Below are 18,174 nucleotides of genomic sequence, written 5' to 3' on the forward strand. Positions count from 1 at the left end.
AGTAGGGGATTACCAGAGACAATCCAATCCATATCAGGCTTCCAGATGTTTTTTTTTAAGTATTTGTACAGTGTTTGGCTCGGAAGATATCAACATCACACACATTTTATGTGACCAACTAGAAATGTACCAATGAACATTTTACAATCTTCGATAAAGTATGGTGTCGATTGTATCTCTTGAAATCACAATAAAGGACCACATGTTACACCATATGTTGCTTAAGTGAAAGTCCATGGCAAACACTTTACAACATGAACGACTAATCATTCACAGATTGCCAATAGTCTTTGTCTGTGGTGTGTGTAATTAAACAGTAATAATTCTTCTGACATAATCTAAATAACGTTTACACACTCTCTCTTCTGAGAGAAAGCACTGGCTAAATCCAGTGAAGAAATTTTTCAGGGTAGAGAAAAGACATTAGATACATATGGTCATTAGCTGTGATTTATCATGCGGTTCACATGTGGCCAAGTCCTCTGATTTATTTCAGATTGTGTATGTACTGTAACTGGGCAATCATTAACTTGACTAGTATCAATGTACGTGAGAGTCGTTTTGTGATATACGCTACAACGTTAGTTTCTGCTGCTTTTCTGTGCCACAGTTCGAAACCCAAGTCGTTTCCTGTCCAGGTTTAAGAGGCTGGCATTCAGGCAACATTTCAAGCAACTGGCAAGCCTCCACTGCTGCCTGCGATAAACGAGAAGTGTAGCACTTTGTAATACACTAAGTTTTAAATGATTATCTGAGGTTTCCAGTGTAGGTTTGTAGCTGTTCTCAGCACACCACTGCTATATATGGTCTGTGTTTGTGTGCGTCGATTATCATAAAGCATTATATAACCATAAATCTTATTCTATCTTTATGTTTAATATGCACAAACCAACAGTTTCAGACTCAAAACTTTGAAAGTATTAGAGCACACTACCCGAAGTGGCAATGTCTCATACAGTTTGTTTAGACCCATGGGAAAGGGTTTGCTTTGGCTAACGTTCCATACAAGCAATGTGTGAGTCTGAGACCACAACAGTTTAAAAGAACAAATCTATTTATAGAAACCAGAATGCCGATTAGATTGCTGAAACTTTTTACTGGCATAGGCTGCTCAAAAAACGGGACAATGTGACACACTAAAAAGCAGAGCAAAGCTATATTATTATTATTATTATTATTATTATTATTATTATTATTATTATTATTATTAAATAAGCATGCCTGATCATGTAGGTTTGTGTGTCTGGGTTTCCATGTTTAAATTGTGTTTCCAAATTCATCACATTCTGTACAATAATGTTTACAAATGATGTCTATAAAAGAGAGATTGTGAGAAATTAATTCAGATTCCAATGAATTACAACATAGCTGTTTGTTCTCTCTCCAGTCTCACCAATGAAATCTGTTGAATAATCCCATAAAGCTAGCTAAGGGAGTTTTTCCTTGCCACCGTCGCCACAGGCTTGCTCAGTGGGGAAGATTAGGGATAAAATTAGCTCATGTTTAATGTCATTTAAATTCTGTAAAGCTGCTTTGCGACAATGTCTATTGTTAAAAGTGCTACAAAAATAAACTTGACTTGCCATTGGGGGTGAGTACCAGAAAGGAATATAATTCTGCCATTATTTTGTGAGTACGAACTCTATAAATTAGATCTGACAGGTGGAGAGGGAGCACCACTGTGGGCCATCACTGGCACTTTTTTAATATTGAATGCTACATTGATCTTGATCTGATGTTGCCTCAAAGTGTGGGCAGTCATGGCCTGAAGGTTAGCGAAGCACCCTTGGGCCCAAAGAGTCACCGGTTCAATTCCTGGGACTGGCAGGAAAAATGTGAGGGGAGTTGAGTGAATGAACAGCACTTTCCCCTCCCTCTGTATCATGTCTGAAGTGCCCTTGAGCAAGGCACCTAACCCCCAGCTGCTCACCGGGCATCTTATGCCGCTTTTCCACTACCAACGCGGCTGAGTGGGGCTGTTGGAGTTGCATTTCGACTACAACCGCGCTGAACCGTGCTGGCTGGAAGTGGGTGGACACATTGGGTGGAGTTAGCGAAAGTGGGTGGACGTCACGTGATGTCGTTAGGCGGCGCAAACAGTGACATCAGTGACCTTTTAAGCGGTAGTCTCACGCCCCGGATAGTAAACAATAAACATGGAGGACATGGAGTCGTTAGTGTTGTCGGTCTTGGTGCTGTGGCTTGTTGTCACCGACAACGCCAACAGATACTGGCAAGAGCATATAGATGAGGCAAGGCGCATAAGGCTTCAGAAATTCTCGTAATTCGTAATTCTTCTTCTTCCGGGTTTACGGTGTTTACAGATCCCAGCGTGCTCGCAGGGCGTGTGTGGGCATGTGAGGACACTCCTCCTCACCAATCAGTGCACAGGGGAGTGTCTCCTCACGCCCCTAGCCCCACTCGGCTCGGTTTGGCTCGCTTCAGCCCTACTCCAAAACCGTGCGAGTTTTGGGTGCTGAGTAGGGCTGAAGCGAGCTGAGTCGTGCTGCTCTGAGGTAGTCGAAACGCGAGCCGTGTCGGGCTGAAGTGAGCTGAAAAAGGGTAGTGGAAAAGGGCCAATAGTATAGCTGCCCTCTGCTCTGGGTACGTATGTGTGCTCATTGCTTACTTGTGTGTGTTCACTGCTTCAGATGGGGTAAATGCACAGAAGGAATTTCACTGTGCTTGAGTTTAGTTCTTAACAGACATATGATCTGTGTTCCATTCTTCTACAAACTTATTGTGAAATAATCAAATTTCCATTTAAGGTGAAAAGAGGACAGTAAGTAAAAAAAAACAAAAAAAACAAACCCAAACAAACAAATGATCAGCAGCAACTTATCTAGCCGACTGACAGTCTCTGGAAGCAGTGAGAAAATAGAAATGACTTTAAGTGTTTAAACACTTGGAACGGTTTGCTCCAAAATCTGGTTGAGCTCAAATGTCAGCCATAGACGTCAATGCTTCCTGAATTTGAACCTGTTTGCTTAGACATATTGTACTCAATATGAGGTTCAGTTTCATCAGGGGGCTTAAACTTTTTAGGGCATAACTGACATTTTCAGAAATGTCAGTGTAGACTGTCCAATTCTAAGTACCATCTACCAGAATATCTGCATAGAGAATGAAGTTGTGAAATATACACTTTTTATGCAGATGTCAAAACACTGCCTGGAGCAATAGCATAAGAAATAATCTTAACATACAGAATACCGAAGTAAATCTTAGCGTGTCTTGAATGAATCAACACCAGAATAGAGCATTGCAGGATTTCCAGTACCTGTACTTGTTTTTCTCACTGCCGATGTGAAAGCGGTCATACTGGGAGAAGGCCTTGTGTCCATCCCAGTCAGTGAGCTCCACACGGAGCGAGTACTGTCTCTGACTGGTCAGCATGTACACGAACTCGTTCCCCAGCCAGTGTTCAGCTGACACACTCCCAAAGCCCTGGAAGAGAGAATGCACCCAGGGTCAGTACAGGAATTCAGGAGGGTTACTGATGGGTCCTGGAGCAGACCATGGGAAACACAGCCTGGTCCAAGAAAGCTCAGCAATCAGCAAAAGCAAGCAACGTAATTTATCTTATTTTCTAAGATTATAATTCGAAGGTTTTAAGAAATGTTGATACATGATGGTATCAGCACTTTATGAACCAATTTACAATAATATTTGCAAATGTGAGCTGTTTGATAAGGAATAAACTGTATATTGTACATTTCTAATGCACAATACACTGTGGACTTGCAGCAGTTCACAGTTTTTCTCTAAAGTAGACATTTCACAATGTTCGCTTGTGTCATCATTTGCTAATTAAGCCTAATCTCTTAATATAACGGGAGGGATGCCCCTCCCAGTAGAACATCTGAGCACTTTTCCGATGTGTACACAACTGGCTCAGCTCATTTAACTTGCTGGAACAGCTTCTGAATAATGTCTTAATACACAGTAATTTCATAAAGTAGAGACAATCTCAACCAAAGCCCTACATGAACAAACGCTACCTGTTTATGGGGCAACAAATGAGCACCATATGGTACTGGATCACACATCATATTCTCCTACACGCCCTCTTTTCTAAGAAATGAAATATGTAGTCCTGAGTAATCATTACATTCAGGGAAATAAGTTGATGATATAATTTGAAATCATGAAACGGTCAATAAGTAATCAGAATGATGCTGGGAACAAGCTGAATGTGTTTGGCAGGGGCTGCATCTGATTTTGATAGCAAACATGAAGGAGATATTGCTGTTTTACAGACTGGGCTTGTATTAAGTGCTGGCTATTGATTTCAGCATTTCGAGGCGATTATGATGCCAGTGATTTATGATCGAAGATATGCATCTGGCCTAAGGCAAGCTGTGTATGGGTGGAATAATATTATCCCCTGATTTTTTTTTTTTTTTCTTGCTGTGAGTCTGTATGTGTTGTCAAGGTGTGGGCTATGTAATTGGATTTTAAAAGCCAGACATTTGACTGCGCTTGCATATGAGTAAACCTTCCCTTCCCTTCGCTCTCTAACCTCCCCCCCACACCCCCCACTGCTGCACAATTTCTCACGAGAACTGTATGAAGCCAAAGAGGGAAGTGGTCAAGCGGGGCATCCTCTTGGGTGAGTGGTTGTGGATAAAGCTCAGTATTAATGTGCTGTGTCGCAATAATCCTTTCTAAGGTTACAGGTTGTCATGCATCACTTCACTAACAGGCATAAATAGCAACCTTTACAAACCTTCTCCACTATAGATAAGCCAAATCACTGCTGAGCCAAAATCCAGAAATGTATTTCAGATGTCTCACTAGGCTCTTCAGTTCCATTATTATCCTAGCTTACTTGGTTATGAGCTCTGAATATTTATACATTCTGAAAACTATTTATAATTTAATACATTTCACACCAGCTCATGCTTTCAGACTGACCTGGGCTAATCGATATCGTTATTAAAACATTATCGTCAAGCAATACTCTGGTGCAGAACATTTAAAGATGACATATTTAATATGAGATGAACCTGTTGATTAGGAAATGGATCAAAGATACAAAGGTACATACAGTATATGAATGAAATTGATTCCACGAAATTGATTTTCTAGGCAGTTTTATATCAAATGCTGTTTAATCTGCCTTTCTTTGAGCTTTCCAGCTCAGTGATTCAACTCCCAGTCCATCTAATTTATGTGGTGGTTTAAATGTACAAGGAATTTTTTTCTGTTTTTGTACCGTGGATGTATCCTGATGATTTCATTCGTGTAACATTAGGTTAATACAGGGCTTCTCAAAACTCTTTGCCGCAAGAGACGGATTTAATAATAAAACCAATTCCTTGGACCCCCTCAACGCTGATTTCTGAACATAATCCAACTATTCAAATATAAAGCTTATTATTTAAATGTGTACAAAAATATTTTGGCTATTTTTGTGGCGCCATAGACAGTTTATTCCTGAACTTTCCACACATCTGACACCTTGGATCCAAGTTGACTTTATTCAACTATTAGGTCTAAGTTGACTGTAACTTTATTTTTTTTAATTATGGACCACCTAGCTGTGCTTCACAGACACCGTTTTGCGAACCACCGGCTGAACGTATATTCTGCAAATCTTCTTTTAGCTGCTCCAGTTAGGGGTCACCACAGTGGATCATCATGTTCTGCATATTTGATTTGGCATAAGTTTTTATACTGGATGCCCTTGCTGACACAACCCTCCCCAATCTATCCGGGCTTGGGACTGGAACTAAGTATGCACTGGCTTGTGCAACCCCAGTGGCTGGGTATTTTATCTAATCTACATGTCTTTGAACTGTAGGAGGAAACGCGAGCACCCGGAGGAAATGCATGCAGACATGGGGACAACATGCAAACTCCTGACGGAAAGGCCCCCGTCGGCCGTGAGGTTCAAATTCAGAACCTTAATGTATATTCTTCAAATTGATAAACTGAAGATGTTCATAATATACTATAGCACTGATTCATTGGTGATGTGAATTAAGTCTTAATGCAGCATTAATTGCACACGGCCAATGGAGAAAAAAACAAAACAAAAAAACAACCCCTGTCTGGTGTTGGGACTCCTAATGTTAATCACTGACTGATAAAAAATATTACGTTACAGCTTCACATCTCATGACGAATGCTGAAGCCGAGCTCTGCTGACTAAAACCTCTCCATCACTAAAGAACTGCCTCGTGTCTGTATCAGCTGCAGTCCTGAGAGGCTGACGTTTGGTGATTTCTTTGTTCCAAGACACTTCATTCAACACACCAGTATATTTCTAGTTTTACTAGATGTGTTTGAGTAGGATAATCTTTAATTGTGTTAGACTAGAGTCTTCTTGGTCTGAAGTCGGGCAGTCCTGGTATGGATCATGAGTGCAAAGGGCCAAGGGTTTAATGTGGAGAATAAATTGCTACTGCCCCTGGACGTCAAGATGGCAATAAAGTTTCATACATCTGCTTACTGTTCTCCTGGCTGTCCTACACAGCCCTCACTCCTGTCAGCAGCTTAAATGAAGAAGTGTGATATTTGTTGACGTACCATCTTGTACTCTTTCCATGTCCTCTGAAAGTCGACACTACCATCATCTCGGCGTTGAATTATGGTCCATCCTCCCCCTGCAGATTCCATAATACAGTATACCTACACACACACACGCACACAAATCCATTAAGCACATTCTTAAAAGAAATATCCAAGTTGCAGTGCATATTAATAGTAATTGTTTATTTTATTTTAAGCCATATTAGGCGAGGCTAAATACTGGCAGCCTGGCAAATATGTCCCCAACTAATCACATTCCAGGCATGGAAGAGCAAAGTCATCTCTTTATTCGGACTTAAACGGATTTAGATGTTCGAGTTTGTTCTGATCATCTTACATGCTTTAAAATCTTAAATATCAAATATGACATTTTTGTGAGACTTAGAAGAAAATTAGCTTTTTGTGATTGATGGTCTAATTCCTTTTTAATTTTCTTTCTTTTTGTTCTTCGCTCGTCAAAATGATGAAATGTGTTGAAAGCTGTTAGATGTGTTTTTCCTGCTTGATTAAAGATATCAGAAGGGAAAGTTCTGTGATTTTTATTTTTTATTTTTGCAAGCATAATCTAACTAATGCACTGCGCACCATTTTCCAGTGAACTAATATTAGCTAGGACTATTATATATTTTTTTCTTTTTTTTTGGCAAGCTAATTACTAACGAATACACATACTGTATATAACAGCAGATAGACAGATGTTCCCAACAAGCTGCTTTTTTTGTGTTCTGGCTAAAGTAGGCTTGTACATGTTTAGTATGTTTAGTTAGCAATTAGAGCAGGGCAGAAGTCCAGGTTTAAGATCAGAGCAGAGACAAAAAGGGACACATGGCTGTAATCTAGCCATGTGTGGCTCGGTGTAAACCAATAAGCGGCAAATCGGTGACTGCCGCTTTTTGGTGGTGGAGGAGAGATTTTGTTAACCTCACATACATCCAGCTGAATACACACAGTCCAGTCAGAGGACAATTACCCGGGAACCACAGACTTGACTTGTGGTGAAACTAGACACCCAGGCACATGTCTATACACACACAAACACACAGATACCAACTACACTGAAAACTTGTGTGCGTGAGTCAAGCTGGACCCAGAACATGGTCAGAAAGTCCTATTTACATTACACAACATATACATTCCTCCAGTTTTCACACTACAAAGTGTACTCTAGTGGACTGCAGTCTCACCTATATGATGTAGAGCTTTATCAGAACCTCTCCACCACTTCCCAACCTTATCTTTAGAACAGTGAAAGCTAATCCAGTCTATTAGCTACTATACGTTTTGGTTAGGTTCACTTCAAGCACAATCTCAATTAAACAAGGAGCAAATCTTGGACTGACTCAAGGTCTTTGAGTACTGGATTTGGAGCCATTGATATAAATAACTGATAAACCTAGTGCAAACTAAATGACCCCTCCACCCTCACACTACACTCAGCGTTATCTTGCTAAACCAGCAATTGCGTCAGTGTTGCTCACAGTGGCTTTCTTCCAATCTACCAATGTTTTGCATCAGCTTTTCTAATGGACTATTATTAGGCTTCCTAATCTGACTTTAATACACCCATAATATTCTCATTAGCCTCGTTGATGAACTGATGATTTCAGTCAGATGTGTTTGGAGTAAGAAAATCAACTAAAATAAGCATTGGATGGTGAGAATGTGAGAACCAGAATGAGGGAGAATCTTTTACACCTTTTTAGTTTCTTGTGGACTAATGTTGATGGTGTATATTCCATTTTTCTGGAAGCCTGCCTCATAGAGATCAGCACAGTCCCGGAATTTCTTCTCCTCGTCGGCTTGTTTTGTGCTGTTGGGCACCACTGTGAATGAAAACCAGAGTTGGTTAATTGATCTCTACATGGAATTGTCTATTATTTTTAGAGTTTGAACGTTGAGAAACATGACCATACACCCTTTGCTGTGGTAACCGAGTCGTATGATGCACCACACGATCTGTCATCAGAAGGGTTTCCATTTCAATAGAACACAATTCATCCATATGAACAATCGACTAACTGACGTTCTACAGCACATGTAATACCAAAAAGCAGCGGGTGAGGATAATCTTCACGAGTTCTATTATGTTCATGCCAAGTGTGGTTTGTAATACCCATGTGAATATTAAAACAGAGGTTTTATGATGCAATGCTTTTTGGAGTAAGAGCAGAGAACGTTTTCGAAAAAGACATTCAGCAAGGATTAAACATATATGGTTGTGATTGGCAGGGAATGCTCTGAATTTATTGCTTCTCGGGATGGGAAAGGGATAGAATGTGTTCAAAATCATATGACACCTTTTACATTTCTGGTTAGACATGAACAAAATCAATCAATCACACCTCCTGCACTGGAAAAAAAACAACAACTCTGGGACACTGGACTGCAATGATGGTATAAGTTATTCTGTATGAGAGACGTTTTAGGTGATGGAAAAAATTAACACTCTAGCCACTAAAGCAAAGCACACCCAAGTTCAGACAGATAACAGAATAAATAATACACACCGACATGGAAAATTCAAAATACAACATCATTTTTCTGATTGAAATTTTTCCACAGCAAGAAAATGTGAACATTGAATGTGAATAGAAAGCACCATACTCAGGTCTCCTAGAAAGATCTCTGGTGTTTTATCGATACGATCTTCCAGTGAGTGAGTGACATGTTTCCAGTGTGAAAGCTCTTTAATCAAAGCACTGATCTCTTGCACCCAATGAGGAAACGTCCAGCTTGGTCAGGCCTCTCAAAGCCTGCAGCTGGCTCTCCTTCCATCTGCACATAATTACCCCTGCCAATATTTTGAAACTAAGCAAAGGTCTGCGGACAAAATACTACAAGCTATAAATTTCAAGTTCCTGTTATAACAAGTGGTTTATATTTACACACCAAGTCCCAGTTATATCTCTGAAATTTCCTCCCAATTCTTCTCTCTTATGCCCCTTAAGAGCCCAGCTCAACTTTCACACCCTTGTTTTCACTGTTGGGGCTGTTTTGGGAGGAGAGATGTCACCGCAGAGCAGGATGGTGTTTAGGCCTGGCTTTGATCCCTGGTGGGAGGCGGAGGGCAGCGAAGATAGAAGGACCTTCAAGAGAGACTATTATAGCTGTCTCTCTGTGAAAGAACTGAGTGTCAGTGACAAGAATCTCCCACAGTGACAGGTTCATAGAGTGGAACTGCATGCTGTGGAGTCAAGCACAACAAGAAGCCAGGCCTGTCCAATGGCAATTTATTGCGAGACAGGAACCAAAGCAGCTGAGACAAAAACGTTTGGAGAGATCATGCCTGTTGAGCATGCAGTGTACCTGTGGATGTCCTATCTATGGCTGAATAAGGTCTGTCCATCAGAATGGATAGATGTCGTACTTGGACTCACATTGGAGTAGCATGTTATAGCTTATGATAAATGATATTAAATGGCTAGTGAGTATAATAGTGGCTGGCTGTCTGGCATAAACGAGTTAATAAATCCTTTACCTCGATAATCCTTTAATAAGACTGAAAATGGGCGGCACGGTGGTGTAGTGGTTAGCGCTGTCGCCTCACGGCAAGAAGGTCCGGGTTCGAGCCCCGTGGCCGGCAAGGGCCTTTCTGTGCAGAGTTTGCATGTTCTCCCCGTGTCCGCGTGGGTTTCCTCTGGGTGCTCCGGTTTCCCCCACAGTCCAAAGACATGCAGGTTAGGTTAACTGGTGACTCTAAATTGACCATAGGTGTGAATGTGAGTGTGAATGGTTGTCTGTGTCTATGTGTCAGCCCTGTGATGACCTGGCGACTTGTCCAGGGTGAACCCCGCCTTTCGCCCGTAGTCAGCTGGGATAGGCTCCAGCTTGCCTGCGACCCTGTAGAAGGATAAAGCGTCTAGAGATAATGAGATGATATGATATGAGATCCTTTAATACGACTGAAAATGGGCAGCATGGTGGTGTACTGGTTAGCGCTGTCGCCTCACAGCAAGAAGGTCCGGGTTCGAGCCCCGTGGCCGGCGAGGGCCTTTCTGTGCGGAGTTTGCATGTTCTCCCCGTGTCCACGTGGGTTTCCTCCGGGTGCTCCGGTTTCCCCCACAGTCCAAAGACATGCAGGTTAGGTTAACTGGTGACTCTAAATTGACCGTAGGTGTGAATGTGAGTGTGAATGGTTGTCTGTGTCTATGTGTCAGCCCTGTGATGACCTGGCGACTTGGCCAGGGTGTACCCCACCTTTCGCCCGTAGTCAGCTGGGATAGGCTCCAGCTTGCCTGCGACCCTGTAGAACAGGATAAAGCGGCTACAGATAATGAGATGAGATGACTGAAAATGTATTGCAACAACAATGATGATAATTATAACTGCAAGAGCTACCATTTCAAATAATACGGTTATGAGAAAACAATTGTTAAGGAGGTACACTATAAAACCAGAATATAGTTATACCATATAGTGTATATGTCCAGTGAATGGTGATATCCCTAATGAGGGATGTGCAAGGTCAACGTTCTAACATTCTTGTTTAGACGCTGTGTAGACAATTTTGACAGGTGTTATTGACCAATGTGTGCGTCTGTCACCATGCCACCAGAAGTCAAAGAACTTTTCACTCTGTAGTAACATCTGGATTCAGACTTATTGACACAGCTCATTGCAAAAGTGTACTCACAACCGCAACTGCATCCCAAAAGATTTTTCCTCAAATAAACACATTACAATTATTCCAAAACTGAGGATATTTTTAAACCATATGCTGTGATTCACAAAATGGAATAATGCTAGCATAACAGGGATTCCCAAGGAAAATGAAGATACACTTACCCCCAAACGATTAACTATCAGGAACTATTACACAGCTTGTGTCCTGGCACTAAGATACACATTAAAACACTAGTCTCTATTTACATATGAATTCTTACTCATTCAGTAGGGACTTCTGTTCAGTGGGGAGTTTATGTGAAAAGTACAAACAGGCAAAACTACTTCTTTAAATCTGGACTTTAGTCAAGCAAACATTCCTAACCTCTAAAACGCTCCTATAAAGAATTAAGATTCCCAAAGTAAACTGAGACTAAAATCAGGTGAGAAAGAGCAAATGTTGTTTATGGTCAATATAAACCAGAAATCCCAGACACTCACATGGCTTTAGAATTTGAGGCTGTATTAATATCAGATGAGCAATGAAAACATACCAGTCACTGAACTGACACTAAACTTAAAAAGAGATCAGAAGTAATGACGAACTGTAGCCAATTCATTTGACAAACCAGAACATTACATAAGGCTCAAAGTATCTCAGTAATAGTATGCCAAAATTGAACAGTTTCATTTCAGACACATTTATTTAAAAATCCATGAAAAAGTACCATGCTTAGGTGCAATATATTTCTCGAAAACTAAACCCAGTGACTGAAACAACAATACTTTGCAGCACCGAGGCTATGGTAATCAAAGATGACTGATGCTATTCATTAGGTGCGATAACACGGCATAGAAAATGATGTGTATTAGTGAGGGATTTGTAACAACTGCCCAGAACTGGTCTCAGTTACCATTAAAACACGATTTAGCTCTCAGAGTTCGTAATATGTTTAGAAGTGATAAGTGTGCTACGTAGATGAGCTCATCACGATCTGGCAATCACAGATCAAACTTCCATAGGGAGGAAAACAAATGTTAAAGCTATTAAAAATAAAACAGGAAAATTAACAACAGCTGGACATGACAAGTGTGTTTTATGACCAAAATTTTAATTTATGCTCCTCTGACTTCAATAATACACCGATTATTTAACCCAGAACACAAGACTTTTTCAAAGTCAGCCATTTTCAAATCTGGAAACAAAGACTAATTCATGCAGACCCCACACTGTGATATTATATGGCAAGCATTTCTAACGATTGGCTTGGTTAGGAAATAGATGTATTCTTTCCCTATTGAAGAACCCCTGACCCAGTTTTAAATTGCAGTAGAGGTGCCATGGTAGTGTCAACCTTGGAACCTGTCCTTTCACCTCCAAAGCATAGACTGTCCCATTGGACTCATTAAGGTTTGACTAATTCAACTCGAGGTGAAGAAGGTGACCTCTGTAATGCACTCAAAGCTACAAAGTGCCTCATAAAAGCAAATACACAATCACAAAACAGCAACAGATCTTCTTTTTTTTACCCATTTTAAATGCATAACTCAAATGATTTAGTTACATCAATTACTTTTCAGGACAGTACAGACACGATTCCTGATGTTTCCACCACAACAGAAATATTTAACAGCTAACTACTGTATACTAATTAAGTATAGTTTTGGATAATATACAAGGTTTAGTATGTTGTAGTGTTAGTATTGTCAACCAAACAATATCTGACTGAGTTTACAAAAAAAAAGACTTGAATAGTACAAACCAGCAAGAAGTCCCGGGTTCCCACCGTCACTTTCATAACTTTCGTGGTCTCATTTGGAATCACAAAAATGCAGACGTCTGGTTAAAAGAGTCACTTGGGTGTCAGCTCAATGTCCTAATGACAGAAAGAGCAACAGGAAGTAGCTTGGCTCACAGTGTCCTCCCAGCAGTAAGTGGAACTTGTGCCCATAGGTCTGAAATTTCTCTACACTCTAGCCAGTCCCAGCACAGACATCCAGGGTAAATTTTCTGTGACCACAGATATGGTCAGAAGCAAGGTCAAAAGGGCAAGACTTGGTAACAGTGGGGGGAAAAGAAGTACTCGTTTACTGGATAAGATGGTGTTGCCATAAGACCAGCTCTGACAGCCAGGGAGAAATTGCTAGCTTTAGAACAATGTGGATGTGAAAAGGGGAATTTGTTGAATTTGAGGAAATTTGAGGCTTCAACAGGAATTCTATAGGCCTCCAAACTCAGGAGAATTTCACTGGATATCAGTAGCACTCTTTTCGAAGTCGAGAGCCGAGACAATAAATACTTTTTATCCAAAATTTAATGGCTGTGTCTTTACTGTTTCTGTATATCTGTTCTCCTGTTCTGAAGCAAACCAGTTTTTTTGGTTATTAGCTTTCATTTAATCACCGCCATAAGTGAATATATACTGACGTATAAACAGTCACTGAGGGAGACATTATGGAGGCTCAGGAGAAACTGGAACGGGGCCTGTCTGACATTTCGGTCAACTGTTAAAGCACAGGCAGTGTGCTGAAGCGTGATAAGCTCCATCCATTACAACATGATCCTGTCTGGAGTAAAACATGTAGTAAAGGAGTTGGTGTCTTTGAAGGAAGTCTGTTTTCTGTACTTTTTGTAATAAAAAATATGGATTATGTATTTTTGTTGACATTTTTGTTTTAAGTTCCAAATTATGTAGAAAGAATAGTAAGGCTTTTCCTAGAGGGAGCATTACCTTGAGTCCTGCACACCACTTAATATTATGCTTTGCCACTGCTTCAAAATTTAATCTAATTCACCTTTGACCCCACTGTCGCTGACCTTTACAAGCACAACCAATGAGATAATCAGCTACATGAGGTGAAATTTGTACAGGCTTAAGATTTTGCACAACTGCATCTAAAGAGACTGAATTTGGTGAACTATCAACTGTAAGAACCCTATAAAAGTCATGTTTCAGCTGAATTAGATATATTTAGATTTATATTTAAAATTAGAATCTAAATTATTTAATTCAGTTAAAATTGTTACAGGTATAGGCACACACACACACACACACACACACACACACACACACACACACACACACCACTTTATTGCGAACACCTGTACCTGTGGCTTTAATCATGATGTGTGTGTTGGTGCCAGCTGGTGGAAATATTTCAGAAACTGATGATCTCCTGGGATTTTAACACATAGCGGTCTCTAGAGTTTACACAGAATTTTTTTTTTTTTTGGGGGGGAATCCAGTGAGTGACAGTTCTGTGGGCAAAAACAGCCTGATAATGGGGGAAGTCAGAGGAGAATGGGCAGACTAATTCAAGCTGAAAGGAACACTACGGTACCTGAAATAACTACTTTTCACAACCGTGGTGAGCAGAAAAGCATCTCACAGTGCACAGTGTATTGAACCTTAAGATGGATGGGCTACAACAGCAGAAGACCACATCGGGTTCCACTCCTGTCAGCCAAGAACAGGAATCTGAGGCTAGAAACTGGGAACAGGCTAGAAACTGGACAGGTGAAGATTAGAAAAGACACACACACACACACACACACACACACACACACCATCCATCCATTATCTGTAGCCGCTTATCCTGTCCTACAGGGTCGCAGTCAAGCCAGAGCCCATCCCAGCTAACCACGGGCGAGAGGCAGGGTACACCCCGGACAAGTTGCCGGGTCATCGCAGGGCCAACACACACACACACACACACACACACACATATACAACCCCGATTCCAAAAAAAGTTGGGAAAAAGTACAAATTGTAAATAAAAACGGAATGCAATGATGTGGAAGTTTCAAAATTCCATATTTTATTCAGAATAGAACATAGATGACATATCAAATGTTTAAACTGAGAAAATGTATCATTTAAAGAGAAAAATTAGGTGATTTTAAATTTCATGACAACAACACATCTCAAAAAAGTTGGGACCAGGCCATGTTTACCACTGTGAGACATCCCCTTTTCTCTTTACAACAGTCTGTAAACGTCTGGGGACTGAGGAGACAAGCTGCTCAAGTTTAGGGATAGGAATGTTAACCCATTCTTGTCTAATGTAGGATTCTAGTTGCTCAACTGTCCTAGGTCTTTTTTGTCATATCTTCCGTTTTATGATGCGCAAAATGTTTTCTATGGGTGAAAGATCTGGACTGCAGGCTGGTCAGTTCAGTACCCGGACCCTTCTTCTACGCAGCCATGATGCTGTAATTGATGCAGTATGTGGTTTGGCATTGTCATGTTGGAAAATGCAAGGTCTTCCCTGAAAGAGACGTTGTCTGGATGGGAGCATATGTTGCTCTAGAACCTGGATATACCTTTCAGCATTGATGGTGTCTTTCCAGATGTGTAAGCTGCCCATGCTACACGCACTAATGCAACCCCATACCATCAGAGATGCAGGCTTCTGAACTGAGCGCTGACAACAACTTGGGTCGTCCTTCTCCTCTTTAGTCCGAATGACACGGCGTCCCTGATTTCCATAAAGAACTTCAAATTTTGATTCGTCTGACCACAGAACAGTTTTCCACTTTGCCACAGTCCATTTTAAATGAGCCTTGGCCCAGAGAAGACGTCTGCGCTTCTGGATCATGTTTAGATACGGCTTCTTCTTTGAACTATAGAGTTTTAGCTGGCAACGGCGGATGTCACGGTGAATTGTGTTCACAGATAATGTTCTCTGGAAATATTGCTGAGCCCATTTTGTGATTTCCAATACAGAAGCATGCCTGTATGTGATGCAGTGCCGTCTAAGGGCCCGAAGATCACGGGCACCCGTTATGGTTTTCCGGCCTTGACCCTTAAGCACAGAGATTCTTCCAGATTCTCTGAATCTTTTGATGATATTATGCACTGTAGATGATGATATGTTCAAACTCTTTGCGATTTTACACTGTCGAACTCCTTTCTGATATTGCTCCACTATTTGTCGGCGCAGAATTAGGGGGATTGGTGATCCTCTTCCCATCTTTACTTGTGAGAGCCGCTGCCACTCCAAGATGCTCTTTTTATACCCAGTCATGTTAATGACCTATTGCCAATTGACCTAATGAGTTGCAATTTGGTCCTCCAGGTGTTCCTTTTTCGTACCTTTAACTTTTCCAGCCTCTTATTGCCCCTGTCCCAACTTTTTTGAGATGTGTTGCTGTCATGAAATTTCAAAATGTCTCACTTTCGACATTTGATATGTTGTCTATGTTCTATTGTGAATACAATATCAGTTTGAGATTTGTAAATTATTGCATTCCGTTTTTATTTACAATTTGTACTTTGTCCCAACTTTTTTGGAATCGGGGTTTTTTATATATATATATATATATATATATATATATATATATATATATATATATATATATATATATATATATAATGTGTGTGTTTGTGTGTGTGTGAGCCCTGCAATGACCCGGCAACTGATATATATATATATATCTCAGTGGCATCTGTCAAGGGGTGGGATATATTAGGCAGCAAGTGAACAGTCAGCTCTCGAAATTTATGTGATGGAAGCAGGAAAAATGGGCAAGCATAAGGATCTGAGTGACTTTGACAAGGGCCAAATTGTGATGGCTAGATGACTAGGTCTGAGCATCTCCAAAATGGCACATCTTGTGGAGTGTTCCCAGTATGCAGGGGTTGGTATCTACCAAAAGTGGTCCAAGGAAGGACAACTGGTGAACCGGCAACAGGGTCATGGGTGTCAAAGGCTCATTGATTCGCATGGGGCACGAAGGCTAGCCCATATGGTCCAATCCCACAGAAGAGCTACTGTAGTACAAACTGCTGAAAAAGTTAATGCTGACAACTTTCTGTTTTAGCCAGATAATTTTTTCTATTTCTTTTGAATGTCACTAATTCAGTCTGCCATTCTGATATGTTGAAAAGGTGTTTCATTCACATGGTATGAAAGGGAGTGAGAGATTGGGTGATGTGGAGGCATGTGAGAAATTAAGGTACATGTTGTGTATTTTTCAGTAGCAGTACTTTCAAACTGTCAGCTATGATGGAGGCTAATACAAAATGAGGAAACACTGAAAATAAAGACGGTGCATTGACACGGCTCTGTATTTGTCGTGGATGCATTACAGCTGTCCATCACATTCACGTTCCATAGGCTTGCAGGTCCATTATCAAATTTACTCATATGCTATGTTCATTTGAGTACAAAATAATACACAACTGTACAGAGATTTTCAACTTCTGTTCAGTTGTTTGAGGGTACCGTTACAGTGCTTATTTGTTCAACAGTGTAGAGGTGCAGAATAATTCTGATCCTAAGTTGAAAGTTTTGGCAATCAGCTCGGCTAAGTAAAATCCTTGATTTCGCTGTGTATTTGGATAATACTGAAAACATAATCACTATTGCAATATTCCTCTCCTCAATAAGTATCAGTGTCTGATCACAACCACCTGCTTTGAAGGATGTGCTTTATTTTAATTTATCTTCTGGGACTATGCATGTATGAATTTAACACATTCAATAGGCACATGCTAACCAGGTGCCATATATGAATATGGTCTGTATTCAGTTAGCAGTATCTTAAAACTTGGACATTGCAGCGCTGCATGCTTTTCTTTTGTTGTTGTTGTAATTTTTAATTAAAATTTCCTCCCAGTTTGGTCATTTCCTAGTTCCCATCTCCAAGCTTCCCCTGCCATATCACACCACCCAGGGAGGGTGAAGACTAGCACATACTTCCTTTGAAACACATGAAGCCAGCCATCATATCTTCATACCTGCTGCTCATGTTACATCACAGTGCAGCTGAACACACTCAGAAAAAAGAGCTATCTATCCTCTTCTACATACATCACTTCATGATTGGCTAGTGTCACTGGGATTGACATGGTAGAGGGTAAGCCGTTCCTCCCTCCCACAACATGGCTAGTTTTACTCGTCTGGACTTCCAGGCATGATGGCTGTGGCATTGTCATGATCTGAATTCCCAACAACAGAGTAAATGCTTTTCTGTAGCACCAAGTACTTGACTGACGTGAAACTCAAGAAAATGGGGTATGGGAAATGTAA

At 40.7% G+C, this 18,174-nt stretch overlaps 1 protein-coding gene across 2 annotated transcripts in view; it reads right to left on the reverse strand.

Annotated features, from left to right (window-relative positions):
* angpt1 (angiopoietin 1) overlaps positions 1–18,174 on the reverse strand; it is a 99,228-nt gene that overhangs the window by 42,414 nt on the left and 38,640 nt on the right. For both annotated transcript variants that reach the window (XM_060942985.1, XM_060942984.1), the window contains exons 5-7: positions 8,233–8,360; positions 6,535–6,636; positions 3,281–3,447 (exon numbers count right to left, since the gene is read on the reverse strand). In XM_060942985.1, coding sequence (XP_060798968.1) covers positions 3,281–3,447; positions 6,535–6,636; positions 8,233–8,360 — 397 coding nt within the window. The remainder of the gene's footprint in view (positions 1–3,280; positions 3,448–6,534; positions 6,637–8,232; positions 8,361–18,174) is intronic.

This window comes from Neoarius graeffei, chromosome 16 (assembly GCF_027579695.1).
Source record: "Neoarius graeffei isolate fNeoGra1 chromosome 16, fNeoGra1.pri, whole genome shotgun sequence".
In the NCBI taxonomy this organism is placed as follows: domain Eukaryota; kingdom Metazoa; phylum Chordata; class Actinopteri; order Siluriformes; family Ariidae; genus Neoarius; species Neoarius graeffei.